The sequence below is a fragment of the Mus caroli genome, unplaced genomic scaffold (assembly GCF_978045245.1).
Source record: "Mus caroli unplaced genomic scaffold, Mus_caroli_1 scaffold_2, whole genome shotgun sequence".
NCBI lineage: Eukaryota > Metazoa > Chordata > Mammalia > Rodentia > Muridae > Mus > Mus caroli.
Genome location: NW_028227257.1, coordinates 14,868,745 through 14,887,419, shown reverse-complemented (window position 1 = coordinate 14,887,419; position 18,675 = coordinate 14,868,745). Strand labels below are relative to the sequence as shown.

At 54.5% G+C, this 18,675-nt stretch overlaps 1 protein-coding gene across 1 annotated transcript; it reads right to left on the bottom strand.

Moving 5' to 3' along the window:
- Nucleotides 1–4,744: 4,744 nt before the first annotated feature.
- Wfdc11 (WAP four-disulfide core domain 11) lies at nt 4,745–18,389 on the bottom strand. Its single transcript, XM_021179761.1, has 3 exons — nt 18,305–18,389; nt 17,245–17,387; nt 4,745–4,801 (listed from the first exon to the last, which is right to left on the bottom strand). The coding sequence occupies exons 1-3, from the start codon at nt 18,387–18,389 to the stop codon at nt 4,745–4,747; spliced, it is 285 nt and encodes a 94-aa protein (XP_021035420.1).
- Between the last annotated feature and the right edge of the window lie 286 nt (nt 18,390–18,675).

The following is an 18,675-nucleotide window of genomic DNA, read 5'->3' as shown; positions in this document are numbered from 1 at the left end:
TGGAGCCACTCATTAAACCAGAGACCTCGTGACCTAGCTCTGTCTGGAACTAGCATCAAAAAATATCCCTGGAAATTTGCTTTCTTAATAAATCTCTTGGTCATTTGTCAAGGCAATCAGTTTGACAGTTGAGATCAACCATCATGGGGAGGTGAGAAGACTCCTGTGGTCAAGGCCTGACGACTCAAATTTGATCTCCGCATCCCAAAGCTGGTTGAGCATTTCTTTTTCTCAGAAAATCATGTTGATTTGTCCATGTTAATTTGTTGCTTGACAATGTCATACACGTAATGATATATACTGTCTCATTCTCCCGCCCCCACCCTCTTCATCTTCTCTTATTTCCCTCCCCCACTCCACCCTCTACATCTTCTCTTTTTTTTTTAATGTGGTGTGAACCTCTTTTTTTAAAAAGGTTTATTTATTTATTATATGTAAGTACATTGTAGCTGTCTTCAGACACCCCAGAAGAAATTCAGTTATCATTACAGATGGTTGTGAGCCACCATGTGGTTGCTGGGATTTGAACTCAGGGCCTTCGGAAGAGCAGTCAGTGCTCTTAACCACTGAGCCATCTCTCCAACCCTCTACATCTTCTCTTATTTCCCTCCCCGCACCCTCTACATCTTCTATTTCCCTCCTCCCCCCACCCTGTGCATCCTCTCCTATTCCCCACACACACTCCACCCTCTACATCTTCTCCTACTTCCCTCCGCTCCCCATCATATTCTTACCTGTCACCAAGTCACCTCCCACCTCCATGACATTTGTTTTATGATCCACTAAATACCATGGGTGTCGTGCGGGCATGCATGTAGAGCTACCTACTGCACTTTGATAATTTTATTTGTTTTCAGTACATCCCGACAACAGTTCCCTCTCTCCCATTCCTCCTATGCCCCCACCACATTTTACTTTAAGTATGTGTACTATAGGATGTTGTGAGCCACCCCGTGTGAGTGCTAGAAACCAAATTTGGGTCCCCTGCAAGAGCAGTACATGCTCTTAATGGTGAGCCCTCTCTCCAGCCCCTGCGTGCTGCACTTTTTATTGCGATGGCGAATTTTAGCTCAACTTGACACAAGCTAGAGTTACTGGAAAGGGGGAGATCTTGACTGGAAAAATGCTCCCATAAGATCTGGCTGTAAGGGCTGGTGAGATGGCTCAGTGGTTAAGAGCACCGACTGCTCTTCGGAAGGTCCTGAGTTCAAATCCCAGCAACCACATGGTGGCTCACAGCCATCTGTAGTGAGGTCTGATGCCCTTTTCTGGTGTGTCTGAAGACAGCTACAGTGTACTTACATACTATAATAAATTTTAAAAAAAAGTATCCTGAAAAAAAAAATCTGGCTGTAAGGCATTTTCTTAACTGGGGGAGGACCCAGCCCATTGTAGGTGGGTCCATCCCTGGGCTGGTGGTCCTGGGTTCCATAAGAAAGCAGGTTGAACAAGCCAGGAGAAGCAAGCCAGTAAGCAGCACCCCTCCATGGCCTCTGCATCAGCTTCTGCCTTCAGGTTCCTGCCCTGCTTGAGTTCCTGTCCTGACTTCCACTGATGATAAGCTGTGCTGTGGGAATGTAAGCCAAATTAACCCTTTCCTCCCCCATTGCTCTTTCAGTTAAGGTGAGTCACCCCAGCAACAGGAACTCGAACTATAAGACATTTATCAAAGTTTTGTTTCATTTCTGAAATATGATCATATAAGTTTGGTCCCAGGAGACATTTATAGATCTCCATGTATGGCCTGTGTCACCCTCATGACGAATGATCTTTTATCCATGTGAGACTTGTTTTTTTTAGTGTTTTGCACCTACTCAAGGCAGGGTGGGGTAGGCTCAGATTCAGCCTGGCTGCAACCTAGAAGCATTCAAATTTAGCCCAAAATCATAGGTATCAGCTTGTAGCTCTGTCCCCTGGTGCTGACCCAATGACTGCACACTCAGATACAGATCTAAACCCACCTGGATACTGGGATCTTTGGAGCCATTCTGGAACTAAGATACATAAGTGTAGTTGTGCAGTCTAGCTTCAGCTGAAGTTTAGAGCCAGGTTTGGGACTTGAGTCTGCTGGAATCTGGGATTATATGGCTTGGAAGCTATGTGTGTGCAGGTGCCCGACTGGTATTTAAGGCCAGGGCCACTGACTCTTCATAAGATATGCCTGAAACCTACAGCCAGAGGAAGGACCTTAGAACTGGGTGGGCCTGCATCCTTTAATCTGTGGAGGCAAGCCTAGACAGTGGAGCCAGAGGCGCTATCCTGGTACATAGGGGTGTGATGGTCAGCCTCATGCTGGTGTGGGTCTTATGCCTAGGGGAAAAAATATGCTATTGACAGTGGTCTAAAACCTAAAGTTTAGAGGCCAGCTTAGCCATATAAAGGACTGAGGGCTAGCCTAACACAAGCCTGAAGCTAGGGACCTTTGGGATTAGCCTGGTCCTACAGCAAGCCCAATGAGAGTCATCCAGGGTGTCCTGGATCCTTGAGATACGGTATCTCTCTGGTGTCCAGTCTCAGTCTGAAGTTGCTGGCCTTGAGGCGAAGGGTCTAACATAGCATGCTGGGAGACTAAAAACAGAACCTTGTATCCATAAAGCCTGGATCCACAGGCCCATGCAGCTCAGCCTGGTCCTGAGAGCCATCTGGGACTGTTGCCATGGGAGATAACTAGCATGGAGAGAAGTCTTCCGCCTTGGATGAAGGCTTCCTTGTAAATGTCCCACCCCCCCCCCCCATAGTTAGAAACCTGGCTCCTGCCATCTGCCAGCAACTCATGCATCTACTGTTTAATGCAACATAAAGAGTTACTAAAAAAAATGTATGATGGCTGGAGAGATGGCTCAGTGGTTAAGAACGCTGACTGTTCTTCCAGAGGTCCTGAGTTCAATTCTCAGCAACCACATGGAGGCTCAAAAGCATCTGTAATGGTAACCTGGTGCCCTCTTCTGGTGTGTCTGAAGAGAGCTACAGTATACTCACATATTATAAACAAATAATTCTTAAAAAAAAAAATAAAAGGGGTCATTTGACAACTTCTCACATTGAAATGGTACCTGAGAAAGCTCATAAGAATAAATTCTAAGCCACATAAGGTGAAAATCCCTACAATGAGGAATTGTTTAAAAAAAAAAAAAGTACCATTAAGAAAGAGCAGGAGAGGAACCTGGTACCTGGTGTGGTGGCACACTTATCCTAGCACTTGGGAGGCAGAGAAAGGTGGATCACTGTGAGCTCAAGGCCAGCCTGGTCTATGCAATGAGGTCCAGGACAGCCAAGGCTGTGTAGAAAGACCCTGTCTTAAAAAAAAAAACAAGCATGGGGTGCACCTAGGCCCTCTGCACATATGTAACATGTGGTGATGGTGGTTTGCCTTCCATAGACTCATGCGTTTGAATGCTTGGCCCATGGGAGTGGCACTATTAGAAGGTGTGGCCTTGTTGGAGTGGGTGTGGCTCTGTTGGATGAAGGGTGTCACTGTAGGGGTGGACCTTGAGGTCTCTGTGCTCAAGCTCCACCCAGTGTGGAATCAGAGTCTCCAATGGCTGCCTGCAGAAGAGAGTCTCTTCCTGGCTTTGGATCAAGATGTAGACCCCCAACTCCTCCAGCACCATGTCTGCCTGGATGCCACCATGATGATAATGGACTGGACCTCTGAACCTGTAAACCAGCCCCAATTAAATGTTGTCCTTTATAAGAGTGAGTTGCCTTGACCGTGGTGTCTCTTCAGAGCAATAAAACCAAAACTAAGAAGTTGTGCAGCTGGGGTCTTCATGTAAGACTCTTTTTTTTTTTAATTTTTAATATTTTTATTACATATTTTCCTCAATTACATTTCCAATGCTATCCCAAAAGTCCCCCATAGCGCCCTCCACTTCCCTACCCACCCATTCCCATTCTTTTGGCCCTGGCATTCCCCTATATTGGGGCATATATAGTTTGCAAGTCCAATGGGCCTCTCTTTCCATTGATGGCCGACTAGGCCATCTTTCGATACATATGCAGCTAGAGACAAGAGCTCCGGGGTTCTGGTTAGTACATCATGTTGTTCCAACAATAGGGTTGCAGATCCCTTTAGCTCCTTGGGTACTTTCTCTAGCTTCTCCATTGGGAGCCCTGTGATACATCCAATAGGTGACTGTGAACATCCACTCCTGTCATGTAAGACTCTTAAAGCAGGAAGAGCAAGGGCTGTCTCTGACCACAGTGCCTGTCTTTGGATCCCTTTACCCTAACTGGGCTGCCTAGGCTAACCTCAACAGAAGAAGATGTACCTAGTCTTCCTGCAACTTGAAACGCAAGGCTGTTTGATATCCATGAGAGGCCTGCCATCTTCTGAGAACCAACGGAGTAGGGGTTGATAGAGAAAAGGAGGTGAGAGAGAGGGACTGGGAAGAGAGGAAGAAGGGGAAGCTGCAATTGGGATATAAAGTAATAAATAATTAATAAAAACAGATTTGAAAAACTTTGACAGAAGAAGGGATTTGGTGGGATTGGAGAAGAGATCTAAGATGATAATATGACTTTGATCAAATAACATGATTAAATGTGAAATTATTAAAGAATAAACAATTTTTAAAGCAAGATATTCAGGAGGAATCACAGAGTGATATGAGGGGGGAAAAAAGGAGACACTGAGGCCAGTCTTTCGTGTTTTATTTTTCAAGTATGTTTGCCTTTGACCCCCAATAAACAGCATTTCTGAAAGTAACCACCCAGCCCTGTTCTGAAGTCTCTTAAGCACCCACTAGCTCCTGTGAGGTCGGGCCAGCTGGAAGTCAGGGTCATTTCTTTCAAAAAATTTCTGTAAACAAGAAGAACGTTTAGATTCTCAGCGATCTGCAATCTCTTGGAAACCAACCTTCATCCTCGAGCTGCAGCCCAGTTCCCACTGGCTGACACCCGCTATGGCAGATGTCAGGACCTGACCACTTCTGGGTATGAGGCTCGGGTTCACTGGGAGATCACTGGGCCCCAAGGGTCCCCAGGAAGGTCCAGCTATGGAGTTCATGGTTACAAATGCAGGCAAACTAGGAAACAGGCATTTAAAAGATGAAGGCTTTTAATCCCAGCACTCAGGCAGGTGGGTTTCTGTGAATTTGAGGCCAGTCTGGTCTACATAGCAAGTTCCAGAACAGCCAGGGCTATGGAGAGAGACCCTGTATCAAAACAAAACAAAACAAAACAAAACAAAACAAAACAAAACAAAACAGGTCCAGGCCTCTAAACTGGTGTTTCATTTCATTTATCAGTGAATTACTTTTCTGGTGTTAGGAACCTTGCTCTCTCTCTCTCTCTCTCTCTCCATTCTCTCTGTGTGTGTGTGTGTGTGTGTGTGTGTGTGCACGCGTGTGTGTGTGTGCACACGCGCATGTGTATGTGTCTGTATATGTGTCTGCCTGTTTGAATGTTGATCTGTGTGTCTTGTGTATGTTTGTGGGTGTCTCTGGATGTACTTCTGTGTACGGAGGAATGTGTCTACATGTGCATATGTCTGCCTGTCTGTGCATGTCTATACATATCTGTTGGGAGTGCTTGTGGATGTATCTATGTATATCTGTGTGTTTGTGTACGTATTTGTGTGTGCATGAGTGCCTGTCTGTGTGTGTGCTGTGTCTGTGTGGGTGCCTGTGTCTGTGTGTGGACCTGTGTCTGTGTGTGGGTCAGTGTCTGTGTGTGGGTCTGTGTCTGTGTGAGGGCCTGTGTCTGTGTGTGGGTCTGTGTCTGTGTGAGGGCCTGTGTCTGTGTGTGGGTCTGTGTCTGTGTGAGGGCCTGTGTCTGTGTGGGTGCCTGTGTCTGTGTGTGGACCTGTGTCTGTGTGTGGGTCAGTGTCTGTGTGTGGGTCTGTGTCTGTGTGAGGGCCTGTGTCTGTGTGTGGGTCTGTGTCTGTGTGAGGGCCTGTGTCTGTGTGTGGGTCTGTGTCTGTGTGAGGGCCTGTGTCTGTGTGGGTGCCTGTGTCTGTGTGTGGACCTGTGTCTGTGTGTGGGTCAGTGTCTGTGTGTGGGTCTGTGTCTGTGTGAGGGCCTGTGTCTGTGTGTGGGTCTGTGTCTGTGTGAGGGCCTGTGTCTGTGTGTGGGTCTGTGTCTGTGTGAGGGCCTGTGTCTGTGTGTGGACCTGTGTCTGTGTGTGGGCCTGTGTCTGTGTGTGGGCCTGTGTCTGTGTGTGGGCCTGTGTCTGTGTGTGGGCCTGTGTCTGTGTGTGGGCCTGTGTCTGTGTGGGGACCTGTGTCTGTGTGGGGACCTGTGTCTGTGTGTGGGCCTGTGTCTGTGTGTGGACCTGTGTCTGTGTGTGGATCTGTGTCTGTGTGTGGGCCTGTGTCTGTGTGTGGACCTGTGTCTGTGTGTGGATCTGTGTCTGTGTGGGGGCCTGTGTCTGTGTGTGGGCCTGTGTCTGTGTGAGGGCCTGTGTCTGTGTGAGGGCCTGTGTCTGTGTGGGGGCCTGTGTCTGTGTGTGGGCCTGTGTCTGTGTGGGGGCCTGTGTCTGTGTGTGGACCTGTGTCTGTGTGTGGACCTGTGTCTGTGTGTGGATCTGTGTCTGTGTGGGGGCCTGTGTCTGTGTGAGGGCCTGTGTCTGTGTGTGGGTCTGTGTCTGTGTGGGGGCCTGTGTCTGTGTGGGGGCCTGTGTCTGTGTGTGGATCTGTGTCTGTGTGAAGGCCTGTGTCTGTGTGGGGGCCTGTGTCTGTGTGTGGGTCTGTGTCTGTGTGAGGGCCTGTGTCTGTGTGTGGGCCTGTGTCTGTGTGGGGACCTGTGTCTGTGTGTGGGCCTGTGTCTGTGTGTGGACCTGTGTCTGTGTGTGGGCCTGTGTCTGTGTGTGGATCTGTGTCTGTGTGGGGACCTGTGTCTGTGTGGGGACCTGTGTCTGTGTGGGGACCTGTGTCTGTGTGTGGGCCTGTGTCTGTGTGTGGGCCTGTGTCTGTGTGTGGGTCTGTGTCTGTGTGTGGGCCTGTGTCTGTGTGTGGGCCTGTGTCTGTGTGGGGACCTGTGTCTGTGTGGGGACCTGTGTCTGTGTGTGGGCCTGTGTCTGTGTGAGGACCTGTGTCTGTGTGTGGGCCTGTGTCTGTGTGTGGGCCTGTGTCTGTGTGTGGGCCTGTGTCTGTGTGTGGATCTGTGTCTGTGTGGGGGCCTGTGTCTGTGTGGGGACCTGTGTCTGTGTGTGGATCTGTGTCTGTGTGTGGATCTGTGTCTGTGTGGGGGCCTGTGTCTGTGTGAGGGCCTGTGTCTGTGTGTGGGTCTGTGTCTGTGTGAGGGCCTGTGTCTGTGTGTGGACCTGTGTCTGTGTGTGGGCCTGTGTCTGTGTGTGGGCCTGTGTCTGTGTGTGGGCCTGTGTCTGTGTGTGGGCCTGTGTCTGTGTGTGGGCCTGTGTCTGTGTGGGGACCTGTGTCTGTGTGGGGGCCTGTGTCTGTGTGGGGGCCTGTGTCTGTGTGGGGACCTGTGTCTGTGTGTGGATCTGTGTCTGTGTGTGGGCCTGTGTCTGTGTGTGGACCTGTGTCTGTGTGGGGACCTGTGACTGTGTGTGGATCTGTGTCTGTGTGGGGGCCTGTGTCTGTGTGTGGGCCTGTGTCTGTGTGAGGGCCTGTGTCTGTGTGTGGGCCTGTGTCTGTGTGGGGGCCTGTGTCTGTGTGGGGACCTGTGTCTGTGTGTGGACCTGTGTCTGTGTGTGGGCCTGTGTCTGTGTGGATCTGTGTCTGTGTGGGGGCCTGTGTCTGTGTGTGGACCTGTGTCTGTGTGTGGATCTGTGTCTGTGTGGGGGCCTGTGTCTGTGTGTGGGCCTGTGTCTGTGTGAGGGCCTGTGTCTGTGTGAGGGCCTGTGTCTGTGTGGGGGCCTGTGTCTGTGTGTGGGCCTGTGTCTGTGTGGGGGCCTGTGTCTGTGTGTGGACCTGTGTCTGTGTGTGGACCTGTGTCTGTGTGTGGATCTGTGTCTGTGTGGGGGCCTGTGTCTGTGTGAGGGCCTGTGTCTGTGTGGGGGCCTGTGTCTGTGTGAGGGCCTGTGTCTGTGTGTGGGTCTGTGTCTGTGTGGGGGCCTGTGTCTGTGTGGGGGCCTGTGTCTGTGTGTGGATCTGTGTCTGTGTGAAGGCCTGTGTCTGTGTGGGGGCCTGTGTCTGTGTGTGGGTCTGTGTCTGTGTGAGGGCCTGTGTCTGTGTGTGGACCTGTGTCTGTGTGAGGGCCTGTGTCTGTGTGTGGATCTGTGTCTGTGTGTGGATCTGTGTCTGTGTGTGGATCTGTGTCTGTGTGTGGACCTGTGTCTGTGTGTGGGCCTGTGTCTGTGTGTAGGCCTGTGTCTGTGTGGGGGCCTGTGTCTGTGTGGGGGCCTGTGTCTGTGTGTGGGCCTGTGTCTGTGTGTGGGCCTGTGTCTGTGTGGGGGCCTGTGTCTGTGTGGGGACCTGTGTCTGTGTGTGGATCTGTGTCTGTGTGTGGGCCTGTGTCTGTGTGTGGGGGCCTGTGTCTGTGTGTGGGCCTGTGTCTGTGTGAGGGCCTGTGTCTGTGTGAGGGCCTGTGTCTGTGTGTGGATCTGTGTCTGTGTGTGGGTCTGTGTCTGTGTGTGGGTCAGTGTCTGTGTGTGGGCCTGTGTCTGTGTGGGGACCTGTGTCTGTGTGTGGATCTGTGTCTGTGTGTGGGCCTGTGTCTGTGTGTGGGCCTGTGTCTGTGTGTGGGCCTGTGTCTGTGTGTGGGCCTGTGTCTGTGTGTGGGCCTGTGTCTGTGTGGGGGCCTGTGTCTGTGTGTGGATCTGTGTCTGTGTGTGGGCCTGTGTCTGTGTGTGGGCCTGTGTCTGTGTGTGGATCTGTGTCTGTGTGTGGACCTGTGTCTGTGTGGGGGCCTGTGTCTGTGTGGGGGCCTGTGTCTGTGTGAAGGCCTGTGTCTGTGTGGGGGCCTGTGTCTGTGTGTGGGTCTGTGTCTGTGTGTGGGCCTGTGTCTGTGTGAAGGCCTGTGTCTGTGTGGGGGCCTGTGTCTGTGTGTGGGCCTGTGTCTGTGTGGGGGCCTGTGTCTGTGTGTGGACCTGTGTCTGTGTGTGGACCTGTGTCTGTGTGTGGGTCTGTGTCTGTGTGGGGGCCTGTGTCTGTGTGGAGGCCTGTGTCTGTGTGAGGACCTGTGTCTGTGTGTGAATCTGTGTCTGTGTGGGGGCCTGTGTCTGTGTGTGGGCCTGTGTCTGTGTGTGGACCTGTGTCTGTGTGAGGACCTGTGTCTGTGTGTGGATCTGTGTCTGTGTGTGGGCCTGTGTCTGTGTGGGGACCTGTGTCTGTGTGTGGGTCTGTGTCTGTGTGGGGGCCTGTGTCTGTGTGGGGGCCTGTGTCTGTGTGAGGGCCTGTGTCTGTGTGTGGATCTGTGTCTGTGTGTGGATCTGTGTCTGTGTGTGGGCCTGTGTCTGTGTGTGGGCCTGTGTCTGTGTGAGGGCCTGTGTCTGTGTGTGGGCCTGTGTCTGTGTGTGGGCCTGTGTCTGTGTGTGGGCCTGTGTCTGTGTGGGTCTGTGTCTGTGTGGGGGCCTGTGTCTGTGTGGGCCTGTGTCTGTGTGTGGGCCTGTGTCTGTGTGGGTCTGTGTCTGTGTGGGGGCCTGTGTCTGTGTGGGCCTGTGTCTGTGTGTGGGCCTGTGTCTGTGTGGGTCTGTGTCTGTGTGTGGACCTGTGTCTGTGTGGGCCTGTGTCTGTGTGTGGACCTGTGTCTGTGTGTGGGCCTGTGTCTGTGTGTGGGCCTGTGTCTGTGTGTGGGCCTGTGTCTGTGTGTGGATCTGTGTCTGTGTGTGGACCTGTGTCTGTGTGTGGATCTGTGTCTGTGTGTGGGCCTGTGTCTGTGTGAGGGCCTGTGTCTGTGTGTGGACCTGTGTCTGTGTGTGGATCTGTGTCTGTGTGTGGGCCTGTGTCTGTGTGTGGGCCTGTGTCTGTGTGTGGGGGCCTGTGTCTGTGTGTGGGCCTGTGTCTGTGTGTGGACCTGTGTCTGTGTGTGGACCTGTGTCTGTGTGTGGGCCTGTGTCTGTGTGTGGGCCTGTGTCTGTGTGTGGGCCTGTGTCTGTGTGTGGACCTGTGTCTGTGTGTGGGCCTGTGTCTGTGTGTGGGTCTGTGTCTGTGTGAGGGCCTGTGTCTGTGTGGGGGCCTGTGTCTGTGTGGGCCTGTGTCTGTGTGTGGGCCTGTGTCTGTGTGGGCCTGTGTCTGTGTGTGGGCCTGTGTCTGTGTGGGTCTGTGTCTGTGTGTGGACCTGTGTCTGTGTGGGCCTGTGTCTGTGTGTGGGCCTCTGTCTGTGTGTGGGCCTGTGTCTGTGTGTGGACCTGTGTCTGTGTGTGGGCCTGTGTCTGTGTGTGGGCCTGTGTCTGTGTGTGGACCTGTGTCTGTGTGTGGGCCTGTGTCTGTGTGTGGGCCTGTGTCTGTGTGTGGACCTGTGTCTGTGTGTGGGCCTGTGTCTGTGTGTGGATCTGTGTCTGTGTGGGGACCTGTGTCTGTGTGTGGATCTGTGTCTGTGTGGGAGCCTGGGTCTGTGTGTGGGTCTGTGTCTGTGTGTGGACCTGTGTCTGTGTGTGGGCCTGTGTCTGTGTGGGGGCCTGTGTCTGTGTGTGGGCCTGTGTCTGTGTGGGGGCCTGTGTCTGTGTGTGGACCTGTGTCTGTGTGTGGACCTGTGTCTGTGTGTGGGTCTGTGTCTGTGTGGGGGCCTGTGTCTGTGTGGAGGCCTGTGTCTGTGTGAGGACCTGTGTCTGTGTGTGAATCTGTGTCTGTGTGGGGGCCTGTGTCTGTGTGTGGGCCTGTGTCTGTGTGTGGGCCTGTGTCTGTGTGTGGACCTGTGTCTGTGTGAGGACCTGTGTCTGTGTGTGGATCTGTGTCTGTGTGTGGGCCTGTGTCTGTGTGAGGGCCTGTGTCTGTGTGTGGACCTGTGTCTGTGTGTGGGCCTGTGTCTGTGTGTGGGCCTGTGTCTGTGTGTGGATCTGTGTCTGTGTGTGGGTCTGTGTCTGTGTGTGGATCTGTGTCTGTGTGTGGGCCTGTGTCTGTGTGGGGATCTGTGTCTGTGTGTGGATCTGTGTCTGTGTGTGGGCCTGTGTCTGTGTGTGGGCCTGTGTCTGTGTGTGGGCCTGTGTCTGTGTGAGGGCCTGTGTCTGTGTGTGGACCTGTGTCTGTGTGTGGGCCTGTGTCTGTGTGTGGGCCTGTGTCTGTGTGTGGGCCTGTGTCTGTGTGAGGGCCTGTGTCTGTGTGAGGGCCTGTGTCTGTGTGTGGGCCTGTGTCTGTGTGTGGATCTGTGTCTGTGTGTGGGCCTGTGTCTGTGTGTGGGCCTGTGTCTGTGTGTGGATCTGTGTCTGTGTGTGGATCTGTGTCTGTGTGTGGGCCTGTGTCTGTGTGAGGGCCTGTGTCTGTGTGTGGGCCTGTGTCTGTGTGGGGACCTGTGTCTGTGTGGGGGCCTGTGTCTGTGTGAGGGCCTGTGTCTGTGTGGGGGCCTGTGTCTGTGTGTGGGCCTGTGTCTGTGTGTGGATCTGTGTCTGTGTGTGGATCTGTGTCTGTGTGTGGATCTGTGTCTGTGTGTGGGCCTGTGTCTGTGTGAGGGCCTGTGTCTGTGTGTGGGCCTGTGTCTGTGTGGGGACCTGTGTCTGTGTGGGGGCCTGTGTCTGTGTGAGGGCCTGTGTCTGTGTGGGGGCCTGTGTCTGTGTGTGGGCCTGTGTCTGTGTGTGGATCTGTGTCTGTGTGGGGGCCTGTGTCTGTGTGTGGGCCTGTGTCTGTGTGAGGGCCTGTGTCTGTGTGGGGGCCTGTGTCTGTGTGTAGGCCTGTGTCTGTGTGAGGGCCTGTGTCTGTGTGAGGGCCTGTGTCTGTGTGTGGACCTGTGTCTGTGTGTGGATCTGTGTCTGTGTGAAGGCCTGAGTCTGTGTGGGGGCCTGTGTCTGTGTGGGGGCCTGTGTCTGTGTGGGGGCCTGTGTCTGTGTGGGGACCTGTGTCTGTGTGTGGGCCTGTGTCTGTGTGGGGACCTGTGTCTGTGTGTGGATCTGTGTCTGTGTGTGGGCCTGTGTCTGTGTGGGCCTGTGTCTGTGTGTGGGCCTGTGTCTGTGTGTGGGCCTGTGTCTGTGTGGGGGCCTGTGTCTGTGTGAGGGCCTGTGTCTGTGTGTGGGCCTGTGTCTGTGTGTGGATCTGTGTCTGTGTGTGGGCCTGTGTCTGTGTGTGGGCCTGTGTCTGTGTGGGGGCCTGTGTCTGTGTGTGGACCTGTGTCTGTGTGTGGGCCTGTGTCTGTGTGTGGGCCTGTGTCTGTGTGTGGGCCTGTGTCTGTGTGGGTCTGTGTCTGTGTGGGGGCCTGTGTCTGTGTGGGCCTGTGTCTGTGTGTGGGCCTGTGTCTGTGTGGGTCTGTGTCTGTGTGGGGGCCTGTGTCTGTGTGGGCCTGTGTCTGTGTGTGGGCCTGTGTCTGTGTGGGTCTGTGTCTGTGTGTGGACCTGTGTCTGTGTGGGCCTGTGTCTGTGTGTGGACCTGTGTCTGTGTGTGGGCCTGTGTCTGTGTGTGGGCCTGTGTCTGTGTGTGGGCCTGTGTCTGTGTGTGGATCTGTGTCTGTGTGTGGACCTGTGTCTGTGTGTGGATCTGTGTCTGTGTGTGGGCCTGTGTCTGTGTGAGGGCCTGTGTCTGTGTGTGGACCTGTGTCTGTGTGTGGATCTGTGTCTGTGTGTGGGCCTGTGTCTGTGTGTGGGCCTGTGTCTGTGTGTGGGGGCCTGTGTCTGTGTGTGGGCCTGTGTCTGTGTGTGGACCTGTGTCTGTGTGTGGACCTGTGTCTGTGTGTGGGCCTGTGTCTGTGTGTGGGCCTGTGTCTGTGTGTGGGCCTGTGTCTGTGTGTGGACCTGTGTCTGTGTGTGGGCCTGTGTCTGTGTGTGGGTCTGTGTCTGTGTGAGGGCCTGTGTCTGTGTGGGGGCCTGTGTCTGTGTGGGCCTGTGTCTGTGTGTGGGCCTGTGTCTGTGTGGGCCTGTGTCTGTGTGTGGGCCTGTGTCTGTGTGGGTCTGTGTCTGTGTGTGGACCTGTGTCTGTGTGGGCCTGTGTCTGTGTGTGGGCCTCTGTCTGTGTGTGGGCCTGTGTCTGTGTGTGGACCTGTGTCTGTGTGTGGGCCTGTGTCTGTGTGTGGGCCTGTGTCTGTGTGTGGACCTGTGTCTGTGTGTGGGCCTGTGTCTGTGTGTGGGCCTGTGTCTGTGTGTGGACCTGTGTCTGTGTGTGGGCCTGTGTCTGTGTGTGGATCTGTGTCTGTGTGGGAGCCTGGGTCTGTGTGTGGGTCTGTGTCTGTGTGTGGACCTGTGTCTGTGTGTGGGCCTGTGTCTGTGTGGGGGCCTGTGTCTGTGTGTGGGTCTGTGTCTGTGTGGGGGCCTGTGTCTGTGTGTGGACCTGTGTCTGTGTGGGGACCTGTGTCTGTGTGTGGATCTGTGTCTGTGTGTGGGCCTGTGTCTGTGTGAGGGCCTGTGTCTGTGTGGGGGCCTGTGTCTGTGTGTGGGCCTGTGTCTGTGTGTGGACCTGTGTCTGTGTGTGGGTCTGTGTCTGTGTGGGGGCCTGTGTCTGTGTGGGCCTGTGTCTGTGTGTGGATCTGTGTCTGTGTGTGGGCCTGTGTCTGTGTGAGGGCCTGTGTCTGTGTGAGGGCCTGTGTCTGTGTGTGGATCTGTGTCTGTGTGTGGGCCTGTGTCTGTGTGTGGGCCTGTGTCTGTGTGTGGATCTGTGTCTGTGTGGGGGCCTGTGTCTGTGTGAGGGCCTGTGTCTGTGTGTGGGCCTGTGTCTGTGTGTGGGCCTGTGTCTGTGTGTGGGCCTGTGTCTGTGTGCGGGCCTGTGTCTGTGTGAGGGCCTGTGTCTGTGTGTGGGCCTGTGTCTGTGTGTGGGCCTGTGTCTGTGTGTGAGCCTGTGTCTGTGTGGGGGCCTGTGTCTGTGTGTGGGTCAGTGTCTGTGTGGGGGCCTGTGTCTGTGTGAGGACCTGTGTCTGTGTGTGGACCTGTGTCTGTGTGTGGACCTGTGTCTGTGTGTGGATCTGTGTCTGTGTGTGGGCCTGTGTCTGTGTGTGGGCCTGTGTCTGTGTGTGGGCCTGTGTCTGTGTGTGGGCCTGTGTCTGTGTGTGGGCCTGTGTCTGTGTGTGGGCCTGTGTCTGTGTGTGAGCCTGTGTCTGTGTGGGGGCCTGTGTCTGTGTGGGGGCCTGTGTCTGTGTGTGGGTCAGTGTCTGTGTGGGGGCCTGTGTCTGTGTGTGGACCTGTGTCTGTGTGAGGACCTGTGTCTGTGTGTGGACCTGTGTCTGTGTGTGGGCCTGTGTCTGTGTGTGGACCTGTGTCTGTGTGTGGATCTGTGTCTGTGTGTGGACCTGTGTCTGTGTGTGGATCTGTGTCTGTGTGTGGGCCTGTGTCTGTGTGTGGGCCTGTGTCTGTGTGGGGGCCTGTGTCTGTGTGTGGGTCTGTGTCTGTGTGGGGGCCTGTGTCTGTGTGTGGGCCTGTGTCTGTGTGGGGGCCTGTGTCTGTGTGTGGGTCTGTGTCTGTGTGGGGGCCTGTGTCTGTGTGTGGACCTGTGTCTGTGTGTGGACCTGTGTCTGTGTGGGGGCCTGTGTCTGTGTGTGGGCCTGTGTCTGTGTGGGGGCCTGTGTCTGTGTGTGGGTCTGTGTCTGTGTGGGGGCCTGTGTCTGTGTGGGGACCTGTGTCTGTGTGGGGGCCTGTGTCTGTGTGGGGGCCTGTGTCTGTGTGTGGGCCTGTGTCTGTGTGGGGGCCTGTGTCTGTGTGTGGGTCTGTGTCTGTGTGGGGGCCTGTGTCTGTGTGTGGACCTGTGTCTGTGTGTGGACCTGTGTCTGTGTGTGGATCTGTGTCTGTGTGTGGGCCTGTGTCTGTGTGTGGGCCTGTGTCTGTGTGTGGGCCTGTGTCTGTGTGGGGGCCTGTGTCTGTGTGTGGACCTGTGTCTGTGTGTGGGTCTGTGTCTGTGTGTGGGCCTGTGTCTGTGTGTGGATCTGTGTCTGTGTGTGGGCCTGTGTCTGTGTGTGGGCCTGTGTCTGTGTGTGGGTCTGTGTCTGTGTGTGGGTCAGTGTCTGTGTGGGGGCCTGTGTCTGTGTGTGGACCTGTGTCTGTGTGTGGATCTGTGTCTGTGTGTGGATCTGTGTCTGTGTGTGGATCTGTGTCTGTGTGTGGATCTGTGTCTGTGTGTGGGTCTGTGTCTGTGTGGGGGCCTGTGTCTGTGTGTGGATCTGTGTCTGTGTGTGGGCCTGTGTCTGTGTGTGGACCTGTGTCTGTGTGTGGGCCTGTGTCTGTGTGTGGGGGCCTGTGTCTGTGTGTGGACCTGTGTCTGTGTGTGGGCCTGTGTCTGTGTGTGTGGGCCTGTGTCTGTGTGAGGATCTGTGTCTGTGTGTGGGCCTGTGTCTGTGTGTGTGGGCCTGTGTCTGTGTGTGGGCCTGTGTCTGTGTGTGGGTCTGTGTCTGTGTGTGGATCTGTGTCTGTGTGTGGGCCTGTGTCTGTGTGTGGGCCTGTGTCTGTGTGTGGGCCTGTGTCTGTGTGTGGGCCTGTGTCTGTGTGTGGGCCTGTGTCTGTGTGGGGGCCTGTGTCTGTGTGTGGGGGCCTGTGTCTGTGTGTGGATCTGTGTCTGTGTGTGGGCCTGTGTCTGTGTGTGGGCCTGTGTCTGTGTGTGGGTCTGTGTCTGTGTGTGGATCTGTGTCTGTGTGTGGATCTGTGTCTGTGTGGGGGCCTGTGTCTGTGTGAGGGCCTGTGTCTGTGTGTGGGCCTGTGTCTGTGTGTGGGCCTGTGTCTGTGTGGGGGCCTGTGTCTGTGTGTGGGGGCCTGTGTCTGTGTGTGGATCTGTGTCTGTGTGTGGGCCTGTGTCTGTGTGTGGACCTTGTCTGTGTGTGGATCTGTGTCTGTGTGTGGATCTGTGTCTGTGTGTAGGCCTGTGTCTGTGTGAGGGCCTGTGTCTGTGTGGGGACCTGTGTCTGTGTGGGGGCCTGTGTCTGTGTGTGGATCTGTGTCTGTGTGTGGGCCTGTGTCTGTGTGTGGGTCTGTGTCTGTGTGTGGGCCTGTGTCTGTGTGTGGGTCTGTGTCTGTGTGTGGGCCTGTGTCTGTGTGTGGACCTGTGTCTGTGTGTGGGCCTGTGTCTGTGTGTGGGTCTGTGTCTGTGTGGGGGCCTGTGTCTGTGTGTGGGCCTGTGTCTGTGTGTGGACCTTGTCTGTGTGTGGATCTGTTTCTGTGTGTGGATCTGTGTCTGTGTGTGGGCCTGTGTCTGTGTGTGGACCTGTGTCTGTGTGTGGATCTGTGTCTGTGTGGGGGCCTGTGTCTGTGTGGGGGCCTGTGTCTGTGTGGGGGCCTGTGTCTGTGTGTGGGCCTGTGTCTGTGTGGAGGCCTGTGTCTGTGTGTGGGCCTGTGTCTGTGTGTGGGCCTGTGTCTGTGTGTGGGCCTGTGTCTGTGTGGGGGCCTGTGTCTGTGTGAGGGCCTGTGTCTGTGTGGGGGCCTGTGTCTGTGTGGAGGCCTGTGTCTGTGTGTGGGCCTGTGTCTGTGTGTGGGCCTGTGTCTGTGTGTGGGCCTGTGTCTGTGTGGGGGCCTGTGTCTGTGTGTGGGCCTGTGTCTGTGTGAGGGCCTGTGTCTGTGTGGGGGCCTGTGTCTGTGTGTGGGCCTGTGTCTGTGTGTGGGCCTGTGTCTGTGTGTGGGCCTGTGTCTGTGTGGGGGCCTGTGTCTGTGTGAGGGCCTGTGTCTGTGTGAGATCCTGTGTCTGTGTGTGGACCTGTGTCTGTGTGTGGGCCTGTGTCTGTGTGGGGGCCTGTGTCTGTGTGTGGGCCTGTGTCTGTGTGTGGGCCTGTGTCTGTGTGAGGGCCTGTGTCTGTGTGTGGGCCTGTGTCTGTGTGGGGGCCTGTGTCTGTGTGTGGACCTGTGTCTGTGTGTGGGCCTGTGTCTGTGTGTGGGCCTGTGTCTGTGTGGGGGCCTGTGTCTGTGTGTGGGCCTGTGTCTGTGTGTGGGCCTGTGTCTGTGTGAGGGCCTGTGTCTGTGTGTGGGCCTGTGTCTGTGTGGGGACCTGTGTCTGTGTGGGGGCCTGTGTCTGTGTGAGGGCCTGTGTCTGTGTGGGGGCCTGTGTCTGTGTGTGGGCCTGTGTCTGTGTGTGGACCTGTGTCTGTGTGTGGATCTGTGTCTGTGTGTGGGTCTGTGTCTGTGTGGGGGCCTGTGTCTGTGTGTGGACCTGTGTCTGTGTGTGGGCCTGTGTCTGTGTGGAGGCCTGTGTCTGTGTGGGGGCCTGTGTCTGTGTGCCTCTGATTTGGGCAACTTTGGTCTGAGGCAGAGGATGAAGGCAGTGAAGACAGTGCCCCACACTCCACATCTGCAGCTCACCCCATTTTCTGCACAGATGTTACCACAGTAGGTCCAGCAGCATGTGTGATTTCTGTATACACATTTGAAAGTTCTAGAACACTTCTTGACGCAGTCATTGGTTTTGGGCTGGCCCCAGCATTCCTCGAGTAACAGTTCTCCGGCTGAGATGGGAATGAAGCAGAGTCCATGAAGCAAGCCCTCGCTGAGCTCAGGGCCTCCTCTTAGAGTCTGAGCCCCATATCCCTGCCAAGGTGTTTCAAGGTGGAAACTTCTGCGTTTCCGCACGGCGAAGTCATTGCATTGACCCTGACCTCACAGATTCTCCACTCAATTCATTACCTCGGCTCCCAAAGGCCTTACCAAACTCTGTAGAGCCTCAGCATACATGAGTCCATCTATAAAAGACAGATGGCTTTAACAAGAGGTCTGAAAGTCCAAGATGTCCACTGGCCTCATACAATACCTGCCTCGGGGAGACAGGGAGAGTATGAATAAGCTTTCTGGCTTTGTTCTTGTTTTTGAGAGGGGATCTCACGTTTCCTAGGCTATCCATGAATTCACAGGAAGCTATAGAAACCCCTGAATCCCTGCTTCCATCTACCTCCCAAGCACTGGTATTGCCACCATGTTCAACCATGCCTGCCTTAAACCAAGTTTTCTCTACACTGCCTTCTTGCTGACTTTTCCATGGCACAGGCGTGGGGGTCAAAGGACAACTTTGCAGAGTCAGTTCTCCTGGGAGCTAAGGACTCTGGTGCCTTGTCACATTCTAAAAGGTGTCTGTAACTTTAAAGTTTCATTGCTAAATATGGATTTGGTTCTCGTGAAAGGAATCACGGAGCTTCCGGAAGTGTGGAAGAAGGGGCTCTCTCTATTGGCTCTAGATCCTCAGAGGCAACAGAAACTGTTCAAACTGCTCATGGTAATTGTACAAACGTTGCTGTTTGGGAAGTTTCCCCATTGGAGGCTGACCTGGGGAGGCAGAACCTGAATCAAAATGCCAGACACGACACCCACTCCCTTGTCCAGAAATGAGCACAGCCCCTGCCCCAGGATCACAGGCATCCTCACCACCTACGATAATACTTGTTCTTCCTCCCTCCCAGGGCAGACAGGAGCAGCATGCAGAGGAACACCAGACACGGGAACCACGAGGGCTTCATGACGTTGACCTCGAGTGTCTACAGATGTTCTTTTTGCCTTCCCAGCTGTTGCTAGAGAGCAAATATATAAGTTGGGGAACAAAGGTGTGAGCCAAGGGGGAGCACCTATAGGTTTTTAAACATCCCACCTACCTATAACACCCGCCCTCAGCCCGCCGATGGCAGACAGATCTGACCTCCGGCTTTGCCAGATGATTGATCGAGTGCCTTGTCTTTTCCCCCTGCTGAAGAAAATATTTTCCATACATTCTTCCTTCCCTTGGTTAAAGGATAATTCAAACTGTCA